The sequence below is a fragment of the Rhinolophus sinicus genome, chromosome 16 (genome assembly GCF_057876585.1).
Source record: "Rhinolophus sinicus isolate RSI-liver-muscle chromosome 16, RSI-T2T, whole genome shotgun sequence".
In the NCBI taxonomy this organism is placed as follows: domain Eukaryota; kingdom Metazoa; phylum Chordata; class Mammalia; order Chiroptera; family Rhinolophidae; genus Rhinolophus; species Rhinolophus sinicus.
In genome coordinates this window covers 165,186,421-165,205,523 of record NC_142516.1, presented here as the reverse complement: position 1 = coordinate 165,205,523, position 19,103 = coordinate 165,186,421, and the positions used below count along the sequence as shown (strand labels likewise).

General features: G+C 38.4%; 1 protein-coding gene across 3 annotated transcripts; it reads right to left on the bottom strand.

Moving 5' to 3' along the window:
* Positions 1 to 418: 418 nt before the first annotated feature.
* FBXL3 (F-box and leucine rich repeat protein 3) lies at positions 419 to 18,004 on the bottom strand. 3 transcript variants are annotated; one of them, XM_019738170.3, is made up of 5 exons: positions 17,871 to 18,004; positions 13,230 to 13,578; positions 10,443 to 10,565; positions 7,561 to 7,732; positions 419 to 1,141 (listed from the first exon to the last, which is right to left on the bottom strand). In XM_019738170.3, the coding sequence occupies exons 2-5, from the start codon at positions 13,575 to 13,577 to the stop codon at positions 498 to 500; spliced, it is 1,287 nt and encodes a 428-aa protein (XP_019593729.1). In that variant the 5' UTR covers position 13,578; positions 17,871 to 18,004; the 3' UTR covers positions 419 to 497. The 3 variants fall into 3 exon arrangements, with proteins under 3 accessions (XP_019593729.1, XP_019593727.1, XP_019593728.1); XM_019738168.3 differs by lacking the exon at positions 17,871 to 18,004 and adding an exon at positions 17,689 to 17,822; XM_019738169.3 differs by lacking the exon at positions 17,871 to 18,004 and adding an exon at positions 17,689 to 17,822 and having other exon boundaries at positions 13,374 to 13,578.
* Between the last annotated feature and the right edge of the window lie 1,099 nt (positions 18,005 to 19,103).

Genomic DNA, 19,103 nt, shown 5'->3' with positions numbered 1-19,103 from the left:
ATTAGATATGAAATATCCTACATTTTTCTCACAAAATGCTCACTTTCCTGAGCTATATTAAACACCTTATAACAGGTGTATGTATAACTGAAGACCCTAAAATGTCAAGTTTACATTTTTAAAAAATGCATAGACAGCATAACATTTTGGAAAATCTATCAGTACTCAATTCTTGGATATTATATAGGTTTTGTTCCTTCAGACCGTAAAGTTTTTAATCTTTATAACAGGTTATTACTTTCAGTTTAGAACCACATTTTTTTCTTAGTTTTCTGCGATTTGATTGCTATGAGGCTAAAGAAACAGATGAAGTTTTCTGACCAAAACTGGTCCATGGGTCTTCTAATAAACAATCCTTATATACTCAATGTAGGTATCAAATTTCTGTGCCACAAAATAGTAGAATTAACATCAGAACTACAGGAAATAAACTTTTATTATAATACAATATGCTTTGAGTTAAGGTGCTATTCATCAGGCCCTACATCATGTGGTCTTTACCACGTGGGCATCATGTCTGGAAACCATACTCTACCAAGGTGCTTGGACACTTCCCAATGAATCTGCTCCAAGCTATACTTTTGGTCAGGAATTAATACTTCTTCCATAATGGATAATTGAGACAGGCGGCCACCACACATCTTCACAAACTCAACAAAGGCACTACATGAGACTTCGCATTCCCCTAGTCCAATAGCGGACAAATTTTTGCAACGTTCTGCAATTCGAATTAACTCTTCATCAAGTGGCCGTAATCCATTAGCACACACTACTAGTTCAACTAGTCGAGGGCATGTCATTCCCACACGGCCAAGCACATCTTTGCTTACTGATCTCCCAAAGTACAGATGGGTGGCAGGTATTTCATACCGAAAGAATGGATCAAATTCCTCTTCATATAAAAAAAAATACATCACTAAGTTCACCTTGGGTGAATGTCTGATGAAAGCATCCCAGCTGCTCTTCTGAATCGTATGGAAGTGTGTCTGTCCAGGATTCTCACTGACTACATCAATGCGCAAGTGTTCTAATCGAACATGTTTCTCAGAAGATAAAGCAAGCAGCAATTCATCACTTAGCAAGTGGTAATTCAGGGCCAGTTCACGTAAGCCATGACACTGATCAGCCACACAAAGGATACCTTGGAAGGAAAAAGACCTAATTATTTACAGATTTCTGTGAAAGTTCATCATATGTTCAAAAATTTAATCAAGTACATATCCCACAAGAAAATCTTAACATTTCCCTTAGCACAAAGCTATACAATTTAAAATTTACTTGTATGGTTGTAGCAGAAAGTAGGTCACAAACATTTAGAAATCTATTACTAATTTTAATGAGACTAATTCTAAATCTGATACCTTAAAAAAGAAATGAAGCTCACTTTATCAACTCAGAAAAATCAAATTACTAATAATTGTATCATTTTAAAATATACCATGACTAAGTTTATCCCAGTAATGTACAGCATTTTAAAAAAAAATTGATTATTAATACTAAACTTACAGGTTAAGCAAGAAAAATTACATGAGTATTGCAACAGAAGCCAAAGAACATTTTTTGAAATTCAAAACCTAATCTTAATCAAAATAAGGTAAAAACATATAATATACGATTTTTGTAACTAAATAAAACATTTGATAAAAAAAAAGATTTCTATCAAATGTGCAGGGTTTAACTGCTAATAACACATATAATAAGCTTGTAAAATTTCTATAAAGAAATAATACCAAGATACCATTATATAAATGAGTCAAAAGGTAACTACCCAATTCACATTAATGGAAATATACATTAAGACTTTTAAAGCTCTCTTTAAATGGTTCTTATGCTTAGGGCACTATGCTTCAAAACTGTCCCAAACCCTTAAGGCAGCAGTGGATTTACCAAAGGTCAATATCTGATCTCTAAAGTGGCCTACTAAGAAATCTGCATAGAAGACCCAATACTATTTGATAAATAATCCACTGAAACCATTTCGTTCTTGTATTTAGAAAGGATAAGAACAAAACACACATCATATTATCTACTATTTATTGTAGATATGTTGGGTACTAGATATGTTATCCCACAAATACTAAAAAAAAAACCTAGATAAGTATTATTTTTATTTTGAAGTTGAAGCAGCTAACTAAAGACAGCACAGCTGGAACTCAGAGACTCAGTGATGAGTGAGTCTTAAATTCACGGCCTTAACTACCACTTAAGCTGTGATAAGACTGAGGCTACCAATAAGCCAAAAGCTTCCTAGCAGTGGGAGGAGAACACAGGCAATAGAATTAGTGGAGATAAACAAAGTCACCAGTATAAGAGAGTCACCAGAAAAAGGAAAAAAAGACATCTGTACTGCACCATTCAGCCACTGCAAAATTTCTGTTCTCAACAAGGTATGTCTATACTTTAAAATAAAGCCTGATCTCCCAGTGTAACCTGAACACACCTTTGTTCTTTGAAATCTCATAAAGCCTGATATAAAAACACACATGGGAAATGGTAACCAAAGATGCAAATAAAAGAAACTTTGAGATATCATTTAATAATTACTAAAAGAGTTGTGGCATAGTTCTAAAAGTGGTCCCCAAATCCCATGCCCTAATCCCTGCAACCTGTGAATGTGATTATCACTCCCTTTCTTTTATCACATTACATAGCACAGTTGGCTCTCCAGTAAGATTATCCAGGTGATCCTAATATAACTGCATGAGTCCCTGCAAAATCAAGTTTTCTCTGGCTGGTTGCAGAAGTGCAAGTCAGAGAGATTCAGAGCTTCTCTGTCTAAGCACAGCAGCCAGCTGAGCCATACCTACAGAATCTTAGCAGTAATAAATGTTGGTTAAGCTGCTAAATGTGTAGTTGTTAGTTATGCAGCAATAGAAACTAATACATAGTCACAAGTGTTTAAATACTTAACACAATAGTGACAAAAATAAAACTGGTAAACTGTTACAACTAAATAATAAAAAGACAACCTAATTAAAACACAGGCAAAGGATCTGAATAGCAATCTCTTCAAAGGTACACAATGGTCAATAAGCACATGAAAAGACATTTGAGTCATTAACAAAATACAAATTAAAACCACAATGAGATACCAGTTCACACCCAATAGGATAGCTAAAATCAAAGACAGATAAGGGTTAGTGAGAATGTAGAAAAATTGGAATCCTCATACACTGCTAACAGAAATGTAAAATGGTACAGCTGCTTTGGAAAACAGTCTGGCAGTTCCTCAAATGGTTAAACAGAGTTACTATGATTCATCAATTCCATTGCTAGGTATATACCCAAGAGAAATTAAACCAGGTCCAAACAAAAACTTGTATATGACTTTTCATAGCAGCATTATTCATAATAGTAAAAAGGTGGAAACAACCCAAATTTCCACCAACTGGTCAAAAGATAAATGTAGCATAGCCACGCAATGGAATATCTGACAATAAAATAAAATACTGATACATTCTACAACATGGATGAACCCTGAAGACATCATATTAAGTGAAAGAAGCCAGTCACAAAGTACCGCATAAACTATGATTCCATTTACATGAAATGTCCAGAATACTCACATCTATAGAAAGATTAGCAGCTGCCTAAAGCTGGTTGGGATTAGGGTTTGAGGGGTGGGGTGGGGGAGTAAAAACTAAGACATATGTGGTTTCTTTTGGGGATAATAAAAATGTTCCGAAATTGACTGCAGTGATGGATGCAGTACTCAGTCAATATGCTAAAAACCAAGTTGTAAACTGTATGGTATCTAAATTGTATCTTAATAAAGCTGTTATAAAACTGGTATAAAAATCTACTGCTGGTGGAGTTACAGATTCATACAACTCATTTGGAAGAAAACACAGCAAAAAGCATAAAAAAGATTTGACCTAGTTCTTCCACTTCTTAATAGTTTGTCCTAAGGAAGAAATTAATAGAAGCAAACTGCTACATGCCAAAATAGTTAATTTTAATAATCGCAGCAAAAATGTGGAACAAGCGTCTAACCTTAAAAGAACTATAAGGCAAATGTTGGCTTACAACAGGATAGAATACCAAGTAACTAATGCTCATTAGTTCAGCTGATAATTGAGTGACATGTAAAGATACAACAGGAACAAAACATCCTGATCCTAACAAAAGGCAGCAGATAATTAAACAAGAATGCTGTGGGAGTCATAACAAGGGAACTGGGGAAGATCTGCCAGAACTAACACAGTGAAACCTACAGAAGTGGAAGGATCAAGCTAGGGCAAAAGGTGAGTGGAGAAGGCAAATATACAGGAATGGTATATCCTGTGTGAAAAGCCAGAGATGTGGAAGAAAACGCAAGCGTTCTAAGAACTGACCGAAGCTCAATATACAGTATCCAAGTAAGAGAACATCTTAAAAGATGAAGCCCAACAGACAGGCAAGGACCGGGTCATGTGTGACCTTGTCAGCCATGGTAAGGAGTTTGGATCTTATCCAAAGCATAGTGAGAAGTTTTGAAGGAAACTGGAGGGGAAAGAAAAAACACATACATTTATATTTTAGAAAGATTACTGTGGCTGTAGCATGGAAATCAGATTAGAGAAGAGCAAGGGTTGCGAGTTCGGCAATCAGTTCAGAGGGTACAGCACAGAGATCGTAGGGGCCTGGACTAGAGTAGTACGAGTGGAGATGAAGAAAAGTACTGTGTCCTAGTCGGTTTGGAACACTTAACAGAATCCTGTTGACGGGGTAGCTTTCACAATAAAATGTATTTCTTATAGTTCTGGAGGCTGGAAATCCATGGTGAAGGTGCCAGCACCAGTGGGGTTTGGGTGAAGGCCAGAATGCTTCCTGACTTTAGATGGCCCCCTTCTGGCTGTGTCTTCACATGGCAGAAAGAGAGATCATCGCTCTAGTCCTGTCTTAGAAGGCATTAATCCCATGCATGAGGGCTCCACCCTCATGACCTAATTACCTCCCAACCCATCTCCAAGTACCATCACATTGGGGATGCCAGCTTCAACACATGACCTGGGTTGAGGGAGCCAACACAAACATTCCTTCTATGGCAACATAGAAATTCAAGGCATATTTCAGTGATGGAGTCACCAGCCCTCCTAGACTGAAGGAATGTAGCAAGTAAGGGCAGGAGGAATCAAGGAAGGATGTCTGTCAGGTTCCTGAAAACCAGATGGACGGTGACATTCACTGAGATAGTAAAAAGGGGAAAAAAAAGAGATCTGGAAAGGAAATTCATTAGTCTGAAGTATCAGGGAGACATTCTAGAAGCACTGGGCCATTAGCAGCTCAATACACAGCTCTGCAGGTATTAACATAGAACGTAACTGAAGTCATAGATGATGACAGAGCCCAGAGTTTACACAGTAAAATAAAAAAGGACTCAGTACAGAACACAGTTAAACATCAAAATTTAAGGAATGAAAAGAAAAACCAGCAAAGGAAACAGTAGGAACAATCAGAGGAAGGAGGAAAATCAATTTTCAAATGGTGCCTAGGCGTCCAGTAATAGACAATTATAAGGACTTTATGAAATGGGATAAAAGTTTGACAAGATGTTCAGTAAAGACAGAAAATAGCTCTTAATTTCAAGTTAAAGAAATTGTACAAATGTGCAAAATATGGAAAGAAAATATGCAAATATGTTAATCTTAAAGTCCTCTATTGTTATACTCTTAAATTAAAATGTCTTGTAAGTACTTTCTCCTCTCTTCCCTTCCTGAAAAACTAGTCTAAAGCCATCAGATCAAACCAAGCAAGCTTACCATATACTATCAGAATTGCTGTGTATATTTAATAAACATAAATGAACATGGATGTACCGGGATAGCGAGAATGAGCTCAGTCTCAGAGAAACCTGAGACCCAAAAGCTCTCATACAGTGTGGTTAAGTGCTACAAGTTACGTTCAGAGTGCGATGAAAACAACAGGTGGGTATCTAAACCAGAGTGGAGGAGGAAACAGGAATAAAACCAGAACACGAGCTGAATTTTGAAAGCTGGGCTGGAGTTATCTAGATGAAGAAGGGGACAAAGAAAAAGGTATAAAGCACTGATGACACACAGGTACAAAGAACTATAGTTACATAGGGCTCAAGTAAAAGCTGCATGTGTGTGCGTAGCAAACACGATTAAAGAGCCAGGGGGAGGTCAGGATACAAAGGACCTTGTACACCATGAAGCTATGAAGTATGGACCTTACTCTCATAGCAAATCTATAGAGTGATAGTAAAAGTTGACCAAGTGGTAACCCTTAAATTCAATTATCATCTTCAGTGATAATCTGGAAGTGGCAGAAGCAGCTAAGAAAATATAGTCATCCTTTCGTATCCCTGAGGGACTGGTTCCAGAACCCACACACCCATCCCACCCCACCACGCAGATACCAAACTCCAGATGCTCAAGTCCCTTATACAAAATGGAACAGTATTTGCTTATGATCTACACACATCCTCCCATATACTTTAAATCATCTCTACATTAATTGTAATACTCAATACAATCTAAATATTGTGTAAATAGTTATACTGCATTGTTTAGGGAATAGTAACAAGAAAAAAATCTGTACATGTTCAGTACAGATGTCACCATCATAGGCCTAAGTACACAGTACATGTCAGAAACAATGTAACATTTTCACCCAGTATTTCCAATCCACAGTTGGTTGAATCCCTAGCTGTGGAACCCAGAACCCGTGGATACAGGCCAACTGCATTGCAAGAGACCTAGTCATTCTCATCACCAAGATCCTGCATGTGGGAGACAGAGAATGAGCAAGTAACCTCCACTGAAGAGGGAAATCATTTTCTTGGGGGAAAGCCAGGATTTAATTATGTCAAAAAGGTGGGAGGTGTTCTGTAAAGAGCTCAAGGATTTAACACTCTCCCTTAAAACCAGATTTCCCAAATAACACAGTGAAAGGATTGCGAGGAAAGTCAATGGTGGGAGAATGAGTCAGGAGCGAAGCATCACAGAGTAATATGAAGTACAGGTTTATACTTAGTTTGTGATACAAACCATTTGGAATTTAAATGATCTTAAACTATAATAATGTAGAATAGTTAAAAAAATCTATACAAGAGAAGTTGGCAAGAGCCTCTATAATGCTATTGCCCCATTTGATGAGCTCTTGGCTCCAAAATTCAACAGAGGAAAGAAAGCATTGTCTTGCAATAAGGCAACAACTTCAGCACAACCTTTTTTCCTTTACATAGTGAGAAGAAAAGCAATTATGAGATTGCACTGACTCAAAAACCTACCGTTAGCTCAACTACGATTAGAGAAAATTCAGTTTTATCTATAAGGGCGCCTCAGACAGACCTCATATTGTCTTTTCCCTTTTTTTTTCTGTTTTGCTTGTTTTCTAGCACAGGTTGGACATAAATTGCCAAATAAAAAGGTAAGAAAATAAGTTTGAAATGTCAATGCTACAGAATTTATGCTATTGCATTGACATTAAAAATACCTTTATGCAGAAGAGATGAAATAACCACTTTAACCTGCTTTCAAGGTTAATGGTCAGGTTTTCTCCATTTGATGAAACACATCAATATTTTCACTAAAATGTTGACAAAGCACAACATACCTGCTGGAGAGACGTGAGGACAGCTGCTCATTTTCAGCAGCTTCAGCGTGTCACTGTTGTTGGCCACGAGGACTTTGAGGGACGGATCATCCACTGGGGTGTCATCTATCTTAAGCGAGGACAAGGATTTGGAGTTTACAAACACAACCGTGAGCGCAGAGATAAAGTGAGACTGAAAAGCAAAACAAATACAACGTTTTAACTTTACAAATAAGAATTCATGGGTTGTCTTTAATACATACATGGCTCATCTGAACCCTAATGATGTATTTTGTAACTGTTTTAGGGGTAGCATCCCCTTCACTCTGCTGTCGGGACTGTGGTAAGAAAGAGCTGACTATCTGCCATCTCTGAGAAGAGCGCTTTTTACCTGTGGGAGAAAAAAAAAAGACACCAAGCCTCAGGATTAGTGTCTCTAAATCACAACAATTATGATTTAGTAAAAAAGAGGAATTCTGGAATCCAGGATGAAAATACTTCTCAGACCCTCCACATCATCTTACCCGGAAACCCTAGTGTTTGATAACACTGAACTACAATACTCAATATTTTTTGATCTGATAGTATTGACCATTAAAATAATAACTATAAACATAATCATTAAAAATTAAAATAACAGTCAATCAACTCAGAAGCTAGGAAAGACTCATTTGGAATATAGAAGCTCATACAAAATCTGATTCTAAAATAATAAAAGTAATACCTAAATAGAATTCCAAATTTAAAATGCCTTTAAATATGTTAACTATGTATAGTATTTTCAAGCCTGTTTTATTTCAATGTATTTTTTTCCACAAATGTACCAATATCATTCCATTTATTATACACATATACTAAGTATCACTTGGACAGAGAATCTGACCTAAAGGAACCACTGTAGGGAAACAGGAACTGAAGTATGGCCAAAGTATGTAACTCTGAATAGTAAGAACTAAGAAGCCATAACCAATAGACAAAAGATCCAGGAGAGTAAGGGAAGAGGCCAATCAAAAAACTGAAAAATCTGTATACAACTGGACCCATGCAGCTCAAACCTGTGTTGTTCAAGGGTCAACTATGTTTGATCCATGACTGGGAGTCCGCATATGCTGAGGCCTACTGTAGTTATATGTGAAGTTTTGACTGCTTGGGGGTTGATGCCCCTAACCCTTCCATTGCTCAAGGGTCAAACTGTACAATGAAAAACTATCCCTAGCTTACTTTTCCCTACTATAATTAAGTAACTGATTAACTACTTAAATTTTGATTAAATGTTTTACTATTTAAATGTGAACATCTTTCTCCTAATATTTAATATCAAATTCAATTATATCTTGATCACATTTCTTCATTAGTATACTCATGACTGCATCACTGCCTTCTTTTTCCCATTTCTCTCAGGTTTAGCTCTGGTCAAACACACTTCTTTCTGGTTCTCCCAGGATTTGCAAGATACAGCAACACCCTACTCAATCTCTATATAAGCCATAACAGGAAAAGGAAAAAAAAAAAAAAGAAAAATAGTATAAGCATCCTAGGCCCCTTTAACAAGGAAGGAAGCAGTCCTAGATACATCCATAGTTCCCAAACACAAAACCGCTACATACAAGCACAGTACCAGTAGTAAATATGCATAATAATAACCCTGAGTAATAAGAAAAAAATAAATTATGTTCAAAATACCTTTTAATATGGTATGTTTTACATACACAGCATATGTATGTTTTTTTAACTATGGTATGTACATTACAAAAAATCAATTCATAACATTTCATTTCCCATATGAAGCTTGAACGAGGTACTACCAATACCATGTAGCTTGGCGTTTCTTAGAGTGAGGTCTTTGAACCACCTTAGGACTGGACTGCTCTTAGGAAGGGAAAATTGGAATAAGGATAGTAATCCAAAATTCAAAAGTTCCTCAGATGATTTTTATGCACATTAAGTTTGAGAACCACAGTAACTCATGTACTTAGAATCTTAAAATGCTGAAATGAACAGATTCTCTTGCCCATTTCCCTTATTTTACACACAAGGCAAACATTTTATCTGAAATGTACAGTTAGTGGTCTTTTGTAAAATCAATTAAGACTTTGAAATTAACTGGTGATACGTTTGTTACTGATAGCCCATTGAACCACCTGGATTACAACATACACTCAATTTAGTAGTACTTCCTCCTGAATCATCCTAGTAAATTAAACTATTAGGTGTTTTAAAGGGATGTCTACATTTCAGTTGGTGGTACACTCTGAAAACCTTTTAAATTATTTTTGGATACTAACCTACTGAACATTAGCTAACATACTCAAGGGCCTTTATTAGTTGCCCTTCTAAAAATGCACAGCTCTTACTATTTTAAGAGAATACTTATTAGAGAGAGAGAAACTATTTCTAATTACATGTAGGATCATGTTAGAACATCAATATGAATATAAATTAACTCTTCACCAAGTTTTCTTTAAATAAAATCTGTAAATTAGTCCAAGTTGTACTGATACTAACTTTGCTCAAGAATACATCTTTACACCCTTACCAGAAGCTTTTATAAGCAAGCTATAACTACTTTCAATACTGGCACTGTCTACTTTCTTTGATTATAATTTCACCAATCTGCACTAAAAGTCCAAAAAGGAGCATCTGTATGTCTTTTTTCTAATATGCTTGCATCTCAGTTTTTCTTCGTTTCTTTGTCAAACTCATTCACTCTGCAACTTTACCCATGAAGAAGCACAAGGATAAAGAAAAGATTTAAAAAACCTATTGTTTAGCATTCTAAATAGTAACCAGTTTTCCATTTTATATATACTACTTTTTTTGCACTCCCATCATCAGTACAAGAAACAGGTAGGGTTTCGATGGATTTCTCAGTAACAGCTAATAAAACAAAACCAGCAAGATACCTTTGGTAAATCCATAAAACTTGGTCGAGCAGTTGAAATCAGTCCAAGTGTTTTTAAAGAGCAATTCACAAGTTGCGATAATATATCACAAGCTGCTTCAGCTGATTCTTTGCTGCTGTCCACCTTCGAAGAGAAAACATCATTTACCCACGGATATATTTATATTTCTCTGCGCATACCTTAACTTTATAAAAGCCAAGAAATATAGTTATTAATTTACTGCATTATAATTTAAAGAATACAGATTTTTTCCAATCACCCAACCTCACATACCACATCAGTCTTTTCTGAGTATGCCTGAGAAATTATAAGGGCAACTGTCAAGACTTAACTTTTGTTGTAAGATATATACTTAATCTTCAAAGGACTTGGCTTTTAAGTTGATTTATTCCAAACTGACTAATAACATAATGGGATGCATGAATTTATCATTGAAAAGTAATTATACGAGTATTTGTTAGTAGATCCAATCACACATATAAAGGCAATGTCTAAGGTACACGTTTCAAGACTCCAGAAACTGAATGAGTAATCAGAAGGTTCAAGTGAATCACAACCTGGGATTCATCATTAATGTTATTAATGAAAAAACGAATGTGAAGTACAATGAGGGCCTACAACCAGTCAAGCGTGAAAATCTGAACCAAATGAGAAGTATCTGCTCTTCTGCATAGATTCCTGGGAGAAAGGTGGCCAAAAAACTCCTCAAGGATGTAAGGAGCTCTTTTACCAAAAAGGAAGTTGTTCTCTGGGCTAAAAAGCATCTTAGAACAGTTAAAAGTAGTACCATTACTTTTATTTCCAGATTAATGTTCATTAGCTTAACCAAAGATGTTCTGAAGGTCGTACAACTGACATACCGATCTATACTAAAGTTTCAGAGCTATTTTAGTATTAGGTTGGTGCAAAAGTAATTGCGGTTTTTGCAATTCTTTTTAACCTTTTAAACCGCAATTACTTTTGCACCAACCTAATACTACCCTTCGACTCAGTTTCTCTGCTCCAGTGGTTCTCAAAGTGTGGTCCCTGGACCAGCAGCATCGCCATCACCTGGGAACTTGCTAGAAACCCAAATTCTCATGTCCAACCCAGACCACCTGAATCAGAAACTCTGGGGGTGGACTCAGCAATCTCTGCCTCAACAAGCACTCTAGGTGGTTCTGACGAACACGAAGTTTGAGAACCACTGTCTCACTAATAACTAACTATAAGCCTCTTTGGCCTATAGTCAGTGATGAATTAAATGTATTACCAAGAGAGCACAAAAGATTCCTGTGACGTGGCTCATTTTGCAAATCAAAAATTATTTCCTCAGCAAAATAGACAATAAAAATGTTTAATTTATAGCACAAATGGTTTTGTGAGGGTTATGCAAGTTGGACACAGCTGAATAGTGCCACAGGCTATAAAAGATTAATACCGACCCAGCCAATCCACAGGATGGAAGCAGTCGTTAGGCCTGTTAAGATTAATGTGTTATACTCATCTTTTTATAGTATTTAGCATTAGAACGCTCTCAGGCAACTCAAAGATGACTGAAACCAAAGGGAAGGCTCTTCAGGTTTCTTCATGGGGATGTGGGGGAGGAACGGCACCTGAGGAGCTCCTGGATTTTGTGTGTTCAATCCTTCTGCCATTACCCTATCCTTGTCCCTCATTAGGGTTACTAGGCAACATGTAAGACATCTAATTAAGTAAGTATTAAGTGTGTCCCAAATAATGCATGGGACATATTTATATAAAACATATTTGTTGATTGTCTGAAATCAAATTTAACTAGGCTTCCTCTATTTTTATTTGCTAAACCTAGCAATCCTACCCCCAGTGGCCTGAGTGTCTGTATGCATTTTTGTGGGAAGGAGGCCATAATATTCAACCATTCCCATCACCAGGTCTTTCCTCCTCCTTGGACACCTATAGGTGAATGACATTCCATCTAAGAAGGAATGACATTCTTGGGAGCAGACAAGACTTTAGTTTTGGTAAGGAACTCTGGGTTACGCACTATTGCTTTGTCTAGGTTTAACTTGACCTGTTTAACAATTGCTAGACACAGGTAAATCAGCTATTCATGCGTTACTTTTGAACAATAATTATCAGGTGTGTTAAGAATTTAGTAAACATGCCCATAATCCATTACTAATCCCCAGAACAAAACATTACATGCTTCTGTACTCATACAAACCACTGTGATTCCTTGAACTATCCTGGACATCTCAAAAAGACACCCCACTTCATTTATTTCATCACTGCATGATTTCCAATATGTCCCTTCCAGCAATGAAAAGAAAAAAAGTTCTTTCTGGCATTCTTCCACATACATTTTTGTATTTCTCTCTAAAATATATTCATCTAAACCTTTTACATAAGTTTCTCTATCTCCTTTTTCTTTGAAGACCCCATGTCATAAAGCCATCAATAAGCAAGCTCAGTCCCTGTTAGATAGAAATAACAATTAAGTTTTAGTCAATCATAATCTGCACATTTAAAAATTTTTATTGTATATTTCTTCTTCAAATTGTTCACAATAATTCAACGTGATTAACAGCTTTGGTCAATGATTTATTCTTAGTGCTTCTACTTTTGAAAGAAATTAATAATTATAATAAAGTGGAGTAATTTAGCTTCAATATTATTTGTGACAGCTTCTAAGGTACACGATAATTCTAAATATTTTAAGTACTTTCCCTAGAAAGGCAATATTTCAAAAATATGAGAAGATGTACTGATTTAGGGTACAAAAGCCACTAAATACGCTTTATTTTTAAAAATAATTTAAAGTATTACCTTGAAGCTGACATACTGTAGATGGTTTGAATGTCTTTTAATAATCTGTTTGATCAGCTCTGGATGTGTAGCTTTCAAATAAGATGTAGCTGGCTGATTCAGTTCAAATTCAAAACATCTCCACAAGTCAGGCATATGAAATACCTGGTTCCAGCTGCGGCAAACTTGTGAAGCATGAGCCCGGTCAAGAAGAGGCAAATACTTAAATACGTGGAGAATAATGTCCGGCAGGAGATTACCCCAATCACAAGTCTGAAAATGCTCCTTTGTAGTCCTCATTTTCTTGGATTTCTCTGCAGTACCTTCTTCTGATGAATTATGGTCACTATCTCTTCCTCCTCGTTTCATCCTATTTGGAAAAAAATACATAATGTTTTTCATACTTAACTTTTAAATAGAACTAAATCCAAAATTCATTCTTCTGTCACTGAGATGTGTACATATGTATTTGTAAACATAAACATGTCGAAAGAACCGAAACAGTAATTCCAGGTGAATATCAAAACAAAATATAATGAAAAATTCCAGTGGAGACCAACTATCATTTTATAAATTCTATACAGGATTTTTCAAACATTTGTATTTATACTGTACTTACTTGGGGGAAAAGTATCATCATTTTGAAACTAAACCAAGAATTTATATTTCAAAAGTTGTAGTCAACTAACTAAAAGGAATATAAGAGAGAACCTACAGTGACACTTTCTAAAAGTTTCTCAAAAGTCAACTGAAGATATCTGCTATATTCGAGCTCATAAATTCAAAGCAAACCAGAGTCCCAGGAACCTCCAGAGAGGAACTGAATTGAGTAGCCAACAGATCTTCCATGTTCAGTCTGTGATACATGTTACTGTCAGACCCAATCTGCTAAAAATAAGCAAACTCATCCTTACTATGCATTATTTGGCCTGGAATGTGGTTTCTTCTTCCAACACATCACTTACTATTGCAGTATTTTCCCCAAGTTGTTTCTGAATTATAAGTATTTATTACATGTATTTGTATTACCTTCATCCCATTTGTTTCTTTGAAAATAGTCTTTTTGTTGCAAAATAGTATGGGCTCTGAAATCAAGCTCCCTGGGTTTGAATCCTGGCTCTACCTCACTTGTTATGTGGCCGTGAACAAAATTACTTGACCTTTCTGTGTTTCAGTTTGTAAAATGAAAATAATTAACACATAGAGTTCTTGAAGGCATTTAATAAAAAACACCAGGGCTTCTGAAAGGAGATAGGTGACTGTTGAACTTAGGTACAGTAATGCAGTCCAACAGGTACAGGACAGCAGTCCAGTATTAAAGACATTCAAGTGCACAACACAGTAAAAACAGGAAAAAATGATCCTATTTTTGTTTTAAAATGAAGTGTGTGTGAGAGAGGGCAAGAACAGAAGAAGCTTATGTATGAGAAATACACATTGGAAGTAGACTCGCCACAGTAATATAGTAACTATAACAGTTAATTGGATTATAATATATTAATAGTACGATTACAGGTAATTTTTTTTTTTTGCCAATGACTCTCTATATTTTACGTATTTCTTTTAATGTCAATGAATTACGTTGTAATCAGGTAAAAAAGTAAATCAGATAAAATTGTTTTGACTCGTTACTTAGAAAAATAAGTATCGCAGGCTCTAAACTAAGTGCGGACCACTAAATAGTACCTCTATTTAGTTTAGAGCCTGCAATACTTTTGTCTCTGGAGAGCAGTTCTAGCAAGGTGGTGGTTTGGATTTGGAGTCATAGTAGCTTTTGAAAAGGATAGTTTGTGGCTCCAACTCTCTTCTTCTGGCACATCAGCAGACACGAATTTCTGATTCCAGTGTGGGACAAAGGATGTGCATATGTATGACTCCTAACCAAATAAGTCTTTGCAGATTCTCTACCCAGTAGCTAGCAAACTTTGTGAAAAAGGATTGGGGGCTGGAGGGAAACAATGGCAGCGACCCCTGCTCTTCATGCCATTGAAATCAGCTCAGGAGGTCTCAGCACATGTGCAATAAACTGCCTTTCCCTCATTGCTCTACGTAAGTGAATTAAATGGTGTCTATCCTATTGAAATAGTAGGGGTAAAGAAAGGGAGAAAACAGTGACAGAGGTGATGGCAAGAGGGTAGTTTCACGGAAGACTAAAATTTACATGTGAATCTAAGAATGCTTTTCTAAAAATACGTTTAGAGATGGGTAGTATAATCTACAATGTAATCTTAATTTAAAAATATCTCTCCCAGTAACAATGTCCCACTAGAGGTTGAAATAACACTGTCATTATGACCTGTTTTTCTTTAACTTATTCTGAAGGCTTGCTTTAATTTTAGCATACAAAATTTGGGTCAAAGAACAAAGAGTTTGCTACCTAGGGCTTATAATTTCTCTTCTGACTATCTAAAACTCTTCAGAATTTTGAGATAACAGAGACTGGAAAAAGGACGAAGCCATCTTTATAACTTCTACTCCTCATTATAGAATGCTGATCTCCTCTTTCTGGAGAAGTCGTCTAAAACCAGAACTATCCAACTTAAAGATGAAATTATTCATCTTACTTTAGAATATATGGACATATAAGTGAAAATAAAATGACAGTCTTATTCACACAATTATCTTTACTAATACTTTGCTGATCCTAATAGATACTTTCTTTTATCTATTACCGCCCTGTTTTAAATAAAGTATATTTCGGTTCCTTTCCAAGTTGAGGGGAGAAAAAAGTTGACATATTAAAAAGAAGTATGCAACACTTCATCCAGATATAAGATTATGTGATCACCAAAGTGTATTTTAGGCACTTACTACTTTATAAATAGCAGAACAAAATCTGTAAATTACCATACATAATATGACTATAATTTTTCAGAATTCTAGTACATTAAAAGTAGAAAAAACTCTAAGCGCAAATACCAATAAAAATGGTCTCTGTATTATCCTCATTTGTGCATGAAAAAAGAGATCACCCAGTGGGCATCTAATAAAAATTTTAAATGTCAGTTTTTTCCAAGATGATCTCATTTATCCATGCAAAAATTTACATGGCTTTCAAAACTATTTTATTAAATCTATTTACACATGAAGTTCTCCTGTAGAGAAAGTTAAACAATTCAAAGCACCCACCAGTCTGCCAAGAATTTACATCAAGGGATTATCTCTGCCTTTTCGTCAAAATGAAACATCTATTATATTTTAACAGGAGTGAAAAAAAAAGGAAGCTGGACAATCAATGTCCAAGTGACTTTGTAGAGCATCAAAACCAGGCAGGCCTCTAGCAATTCAATTTCAAAATGCAACTTTTCCAGGCTCCAAATAATTGATGCAACTTGGGCCACTAGAGCATTTGGTGAGGGACTGATATAACTACTGTGAAGGGCCAAAAAGTAAACTAATGAAGAAAAACTGCAGATTAATTGAGCAGCGCAGGGAGTTACTGAACTAACTCATCATTTCCACATCCTCTGAAAGGAGCAGTCACACTTGTGTCAGATGAAGGGCACAAGAGACCACTTAGCCACGCGTCCCTCATTGTATCAGGCACTCTTAGTACACTGGGCTTGTGGTAATTTTAAAAGCCCATTTATACTTAGCTCTCAAAAGCCTGCTTTGGCATATTTCCTTTCCATTTATGTTCTGCTTTGACTAATATCAAAATTAACATGCATTCTTTGGCTGGCATACAAAAATAAAGCCACGGAAAGAGATTACCTCTCAGAACTAGAAGGTAGGGAAAATGTACGGGTGAAAATCTGTGTAGTGGTCATTTGTAGATAACTGGCAGTCAATGGCATTTTTATAAATATTTCAGGAATGATAGAAAATAAAAGCCTAATTAAAAGATCTGGGCCACTGGATATCATCAGCAACAAGATAACACATACAGTAGTAATCGCACTTCTTAGCTCTGAGATGCAGGCCCATCATTTGATAGGCTGCTTCCTGATCCCTGTCTGCGGCCCGACCTGAAGCGGCTGCTCATCACAAGTTGACCAAGTTTTCCACTTGGCTACGCGCCGCGGGCATCCCCTCCTCCCTGCGCCACCTCCCCGACTTATCTCGCGCGCCCTACCTGGACAGCCTGTTTTGACATTTAATGCCCCTCATTTCTCCAGCTATTAGCACGGGCGTGGCCCTGCCCCAGCGCGAGCTCAAAGGTGCCTGTCATCAACCCCTGCCGAGATAATAATGCCGGGCTGCAGCCGCGGCGCCCCGGGGCGGCGGGAGGCTGCACGCGGCCGCCGCACACGCACCACGCCTTGTTGACATGTTTTGAAGCTGGCGAGCGGGGCAACGCCCCCAAGCAGGCTCCAGGCTCCAAGGTCTGAGCGCTGCGCCCCGCCCTGCGCTCGCGAGGGGCGGCCCACGCGCGCCCGGAACCCCGCGGCCCCGGGCCCCCTGCAGTCCACCACCGTCGGCCGACCCTCCCCAGTCCCGCCGTCGCAGCGGGGCTCCGGCACTAACCCTCCGCCGTTACCTGCTGCCGGCGGCGGCTTCCCCCACACACCACCCCGGGCTCCGGGGATGGCGGCGGCTGGTTCCGCGGCTCTCACATGAGGCCCCCCGGGCCCCGCGCTTCGGGTTCCCGCCGCCGCGGCCCCCCGCGCTCCGCCCGCATCCGAGACGCTGGTCCCGCGCAGGGCACCAATGCGGATCCACCTTTGCGGCTCTGGCTGCCCAGAGAGAAGCCTTCCTTCCCAGTCCCGCGCCGTCCGCGTCCTTCCCCCGAGACCACTCGTCGCGGTGAAAAACTCCTCAGCGAGCTCCCGCCACCGCGTAGACCCTCTGCACCTCGGCCCGGACACCGACTTCAAAATGGCGCCCGGGGCTCGCGGCCGCGCGCTTTCCCTGGCGCGTCTCCGCCCGAAGGGGGCGCGTGTCCGCAGTGGCGCGCGCGCACGCGCGGCGGGCGCGAGTGGGCGGCGCCCACGCAGGAGCGCGCACTGCCCCGCGCAGCTGGGGGGCTTCCGCCTCCAGGTTCCACGTGACTGCTGCTTTTAGGAGATTTCTGGTTTTGATGCCACAGTGGGAGGGCTGGAGCTAACGAGATGTCTAAGAGACTATCGTGGTTGAAACTGGAAAGTTTCAGGAGGTGGCGCGGAATGAGGACAGGAGGGAGTGTGTCCAGCCTGCAGGAGCCCAGCTGCCGGTCGTGGGGCAGAAGGATAAACGGGAGCTGTGAGCCCCTGACACCTCCGCGGCCGGGCGCCGCCTCGGATGGTCACCCCTGCGCCGCGGAGCCCAAGAGGTTAAAATACAAACTGTAAAAATACCCACACTTCATATACCGGTCTTCATAAGGTGTGTTTGCAAACCGCAAGGATGTACACCAGAATGGTGACAGTGTTGACGCTGGGAGTATAGATGATTTTTATATTCAAAATATAGTTTTCAATTTTTCTAAAAACGATATTTATCATCAGAGTTAATACTTTTTAAAAACCTCCTTTATGAAATAGACTCCTGAAGTCTGTAAGTAGCTTTCTGAAACACAATAAGGGAAATGTAAGGGACTAGTTACTTAAAACCTCTACTGAACCCTTTTGTAAATCGATGCAGCTTCGTCCCTGCTACCTAGTTAACTTGTTTTAAACGTTTGGATTTTTGGATAGTGGGTTTTCTTAAAAAGTTAGAATGTCCTTAGGTGCGAAATCATAACTTGAGTCATACACCACCCTGCCTGCCTCAAAAATAAAAAGAAAGTGATTTTCCATCCAAAGATGGCTTTTCAAGGATTTGACCCATGTGTAGGAGACTGGAAGGGAGTGATGCTCCACTCTTCCACCTCACACACACACCCCCACCCCCACCCCCACCCCCCCCAAACTGAGCTAGGAAGCCATGTGTAAAATTATATTTGGATTCACTTGGGAAAATGCCAGTGTTTTCTGT

Bases quoted from the DNA above. Each gene is read 5' to 3' on its own strand.
- FBXL3 (XM_019738170.3), bottom strand. From the start codon at position 13,577: ATGAAACGAGGAGGAAGAGATAGTGACCATAATTCATCAGAAGAAGGT. The intron at 10,566-13,229 runs GTAATACTTTAA...TTCTCTTCGAAG, and splicing joins TACAGTATGTCAGCTTCAAG to GTGGACAGCAGCAAAGAATC. The intron at 7,733-10,442 runs GTATCTTGCTGG...TTTGCTTTTCAG, and splicing joins GTTTTATGGATTTACCAAAG to TCTCACTTTATCTCTGCGCT.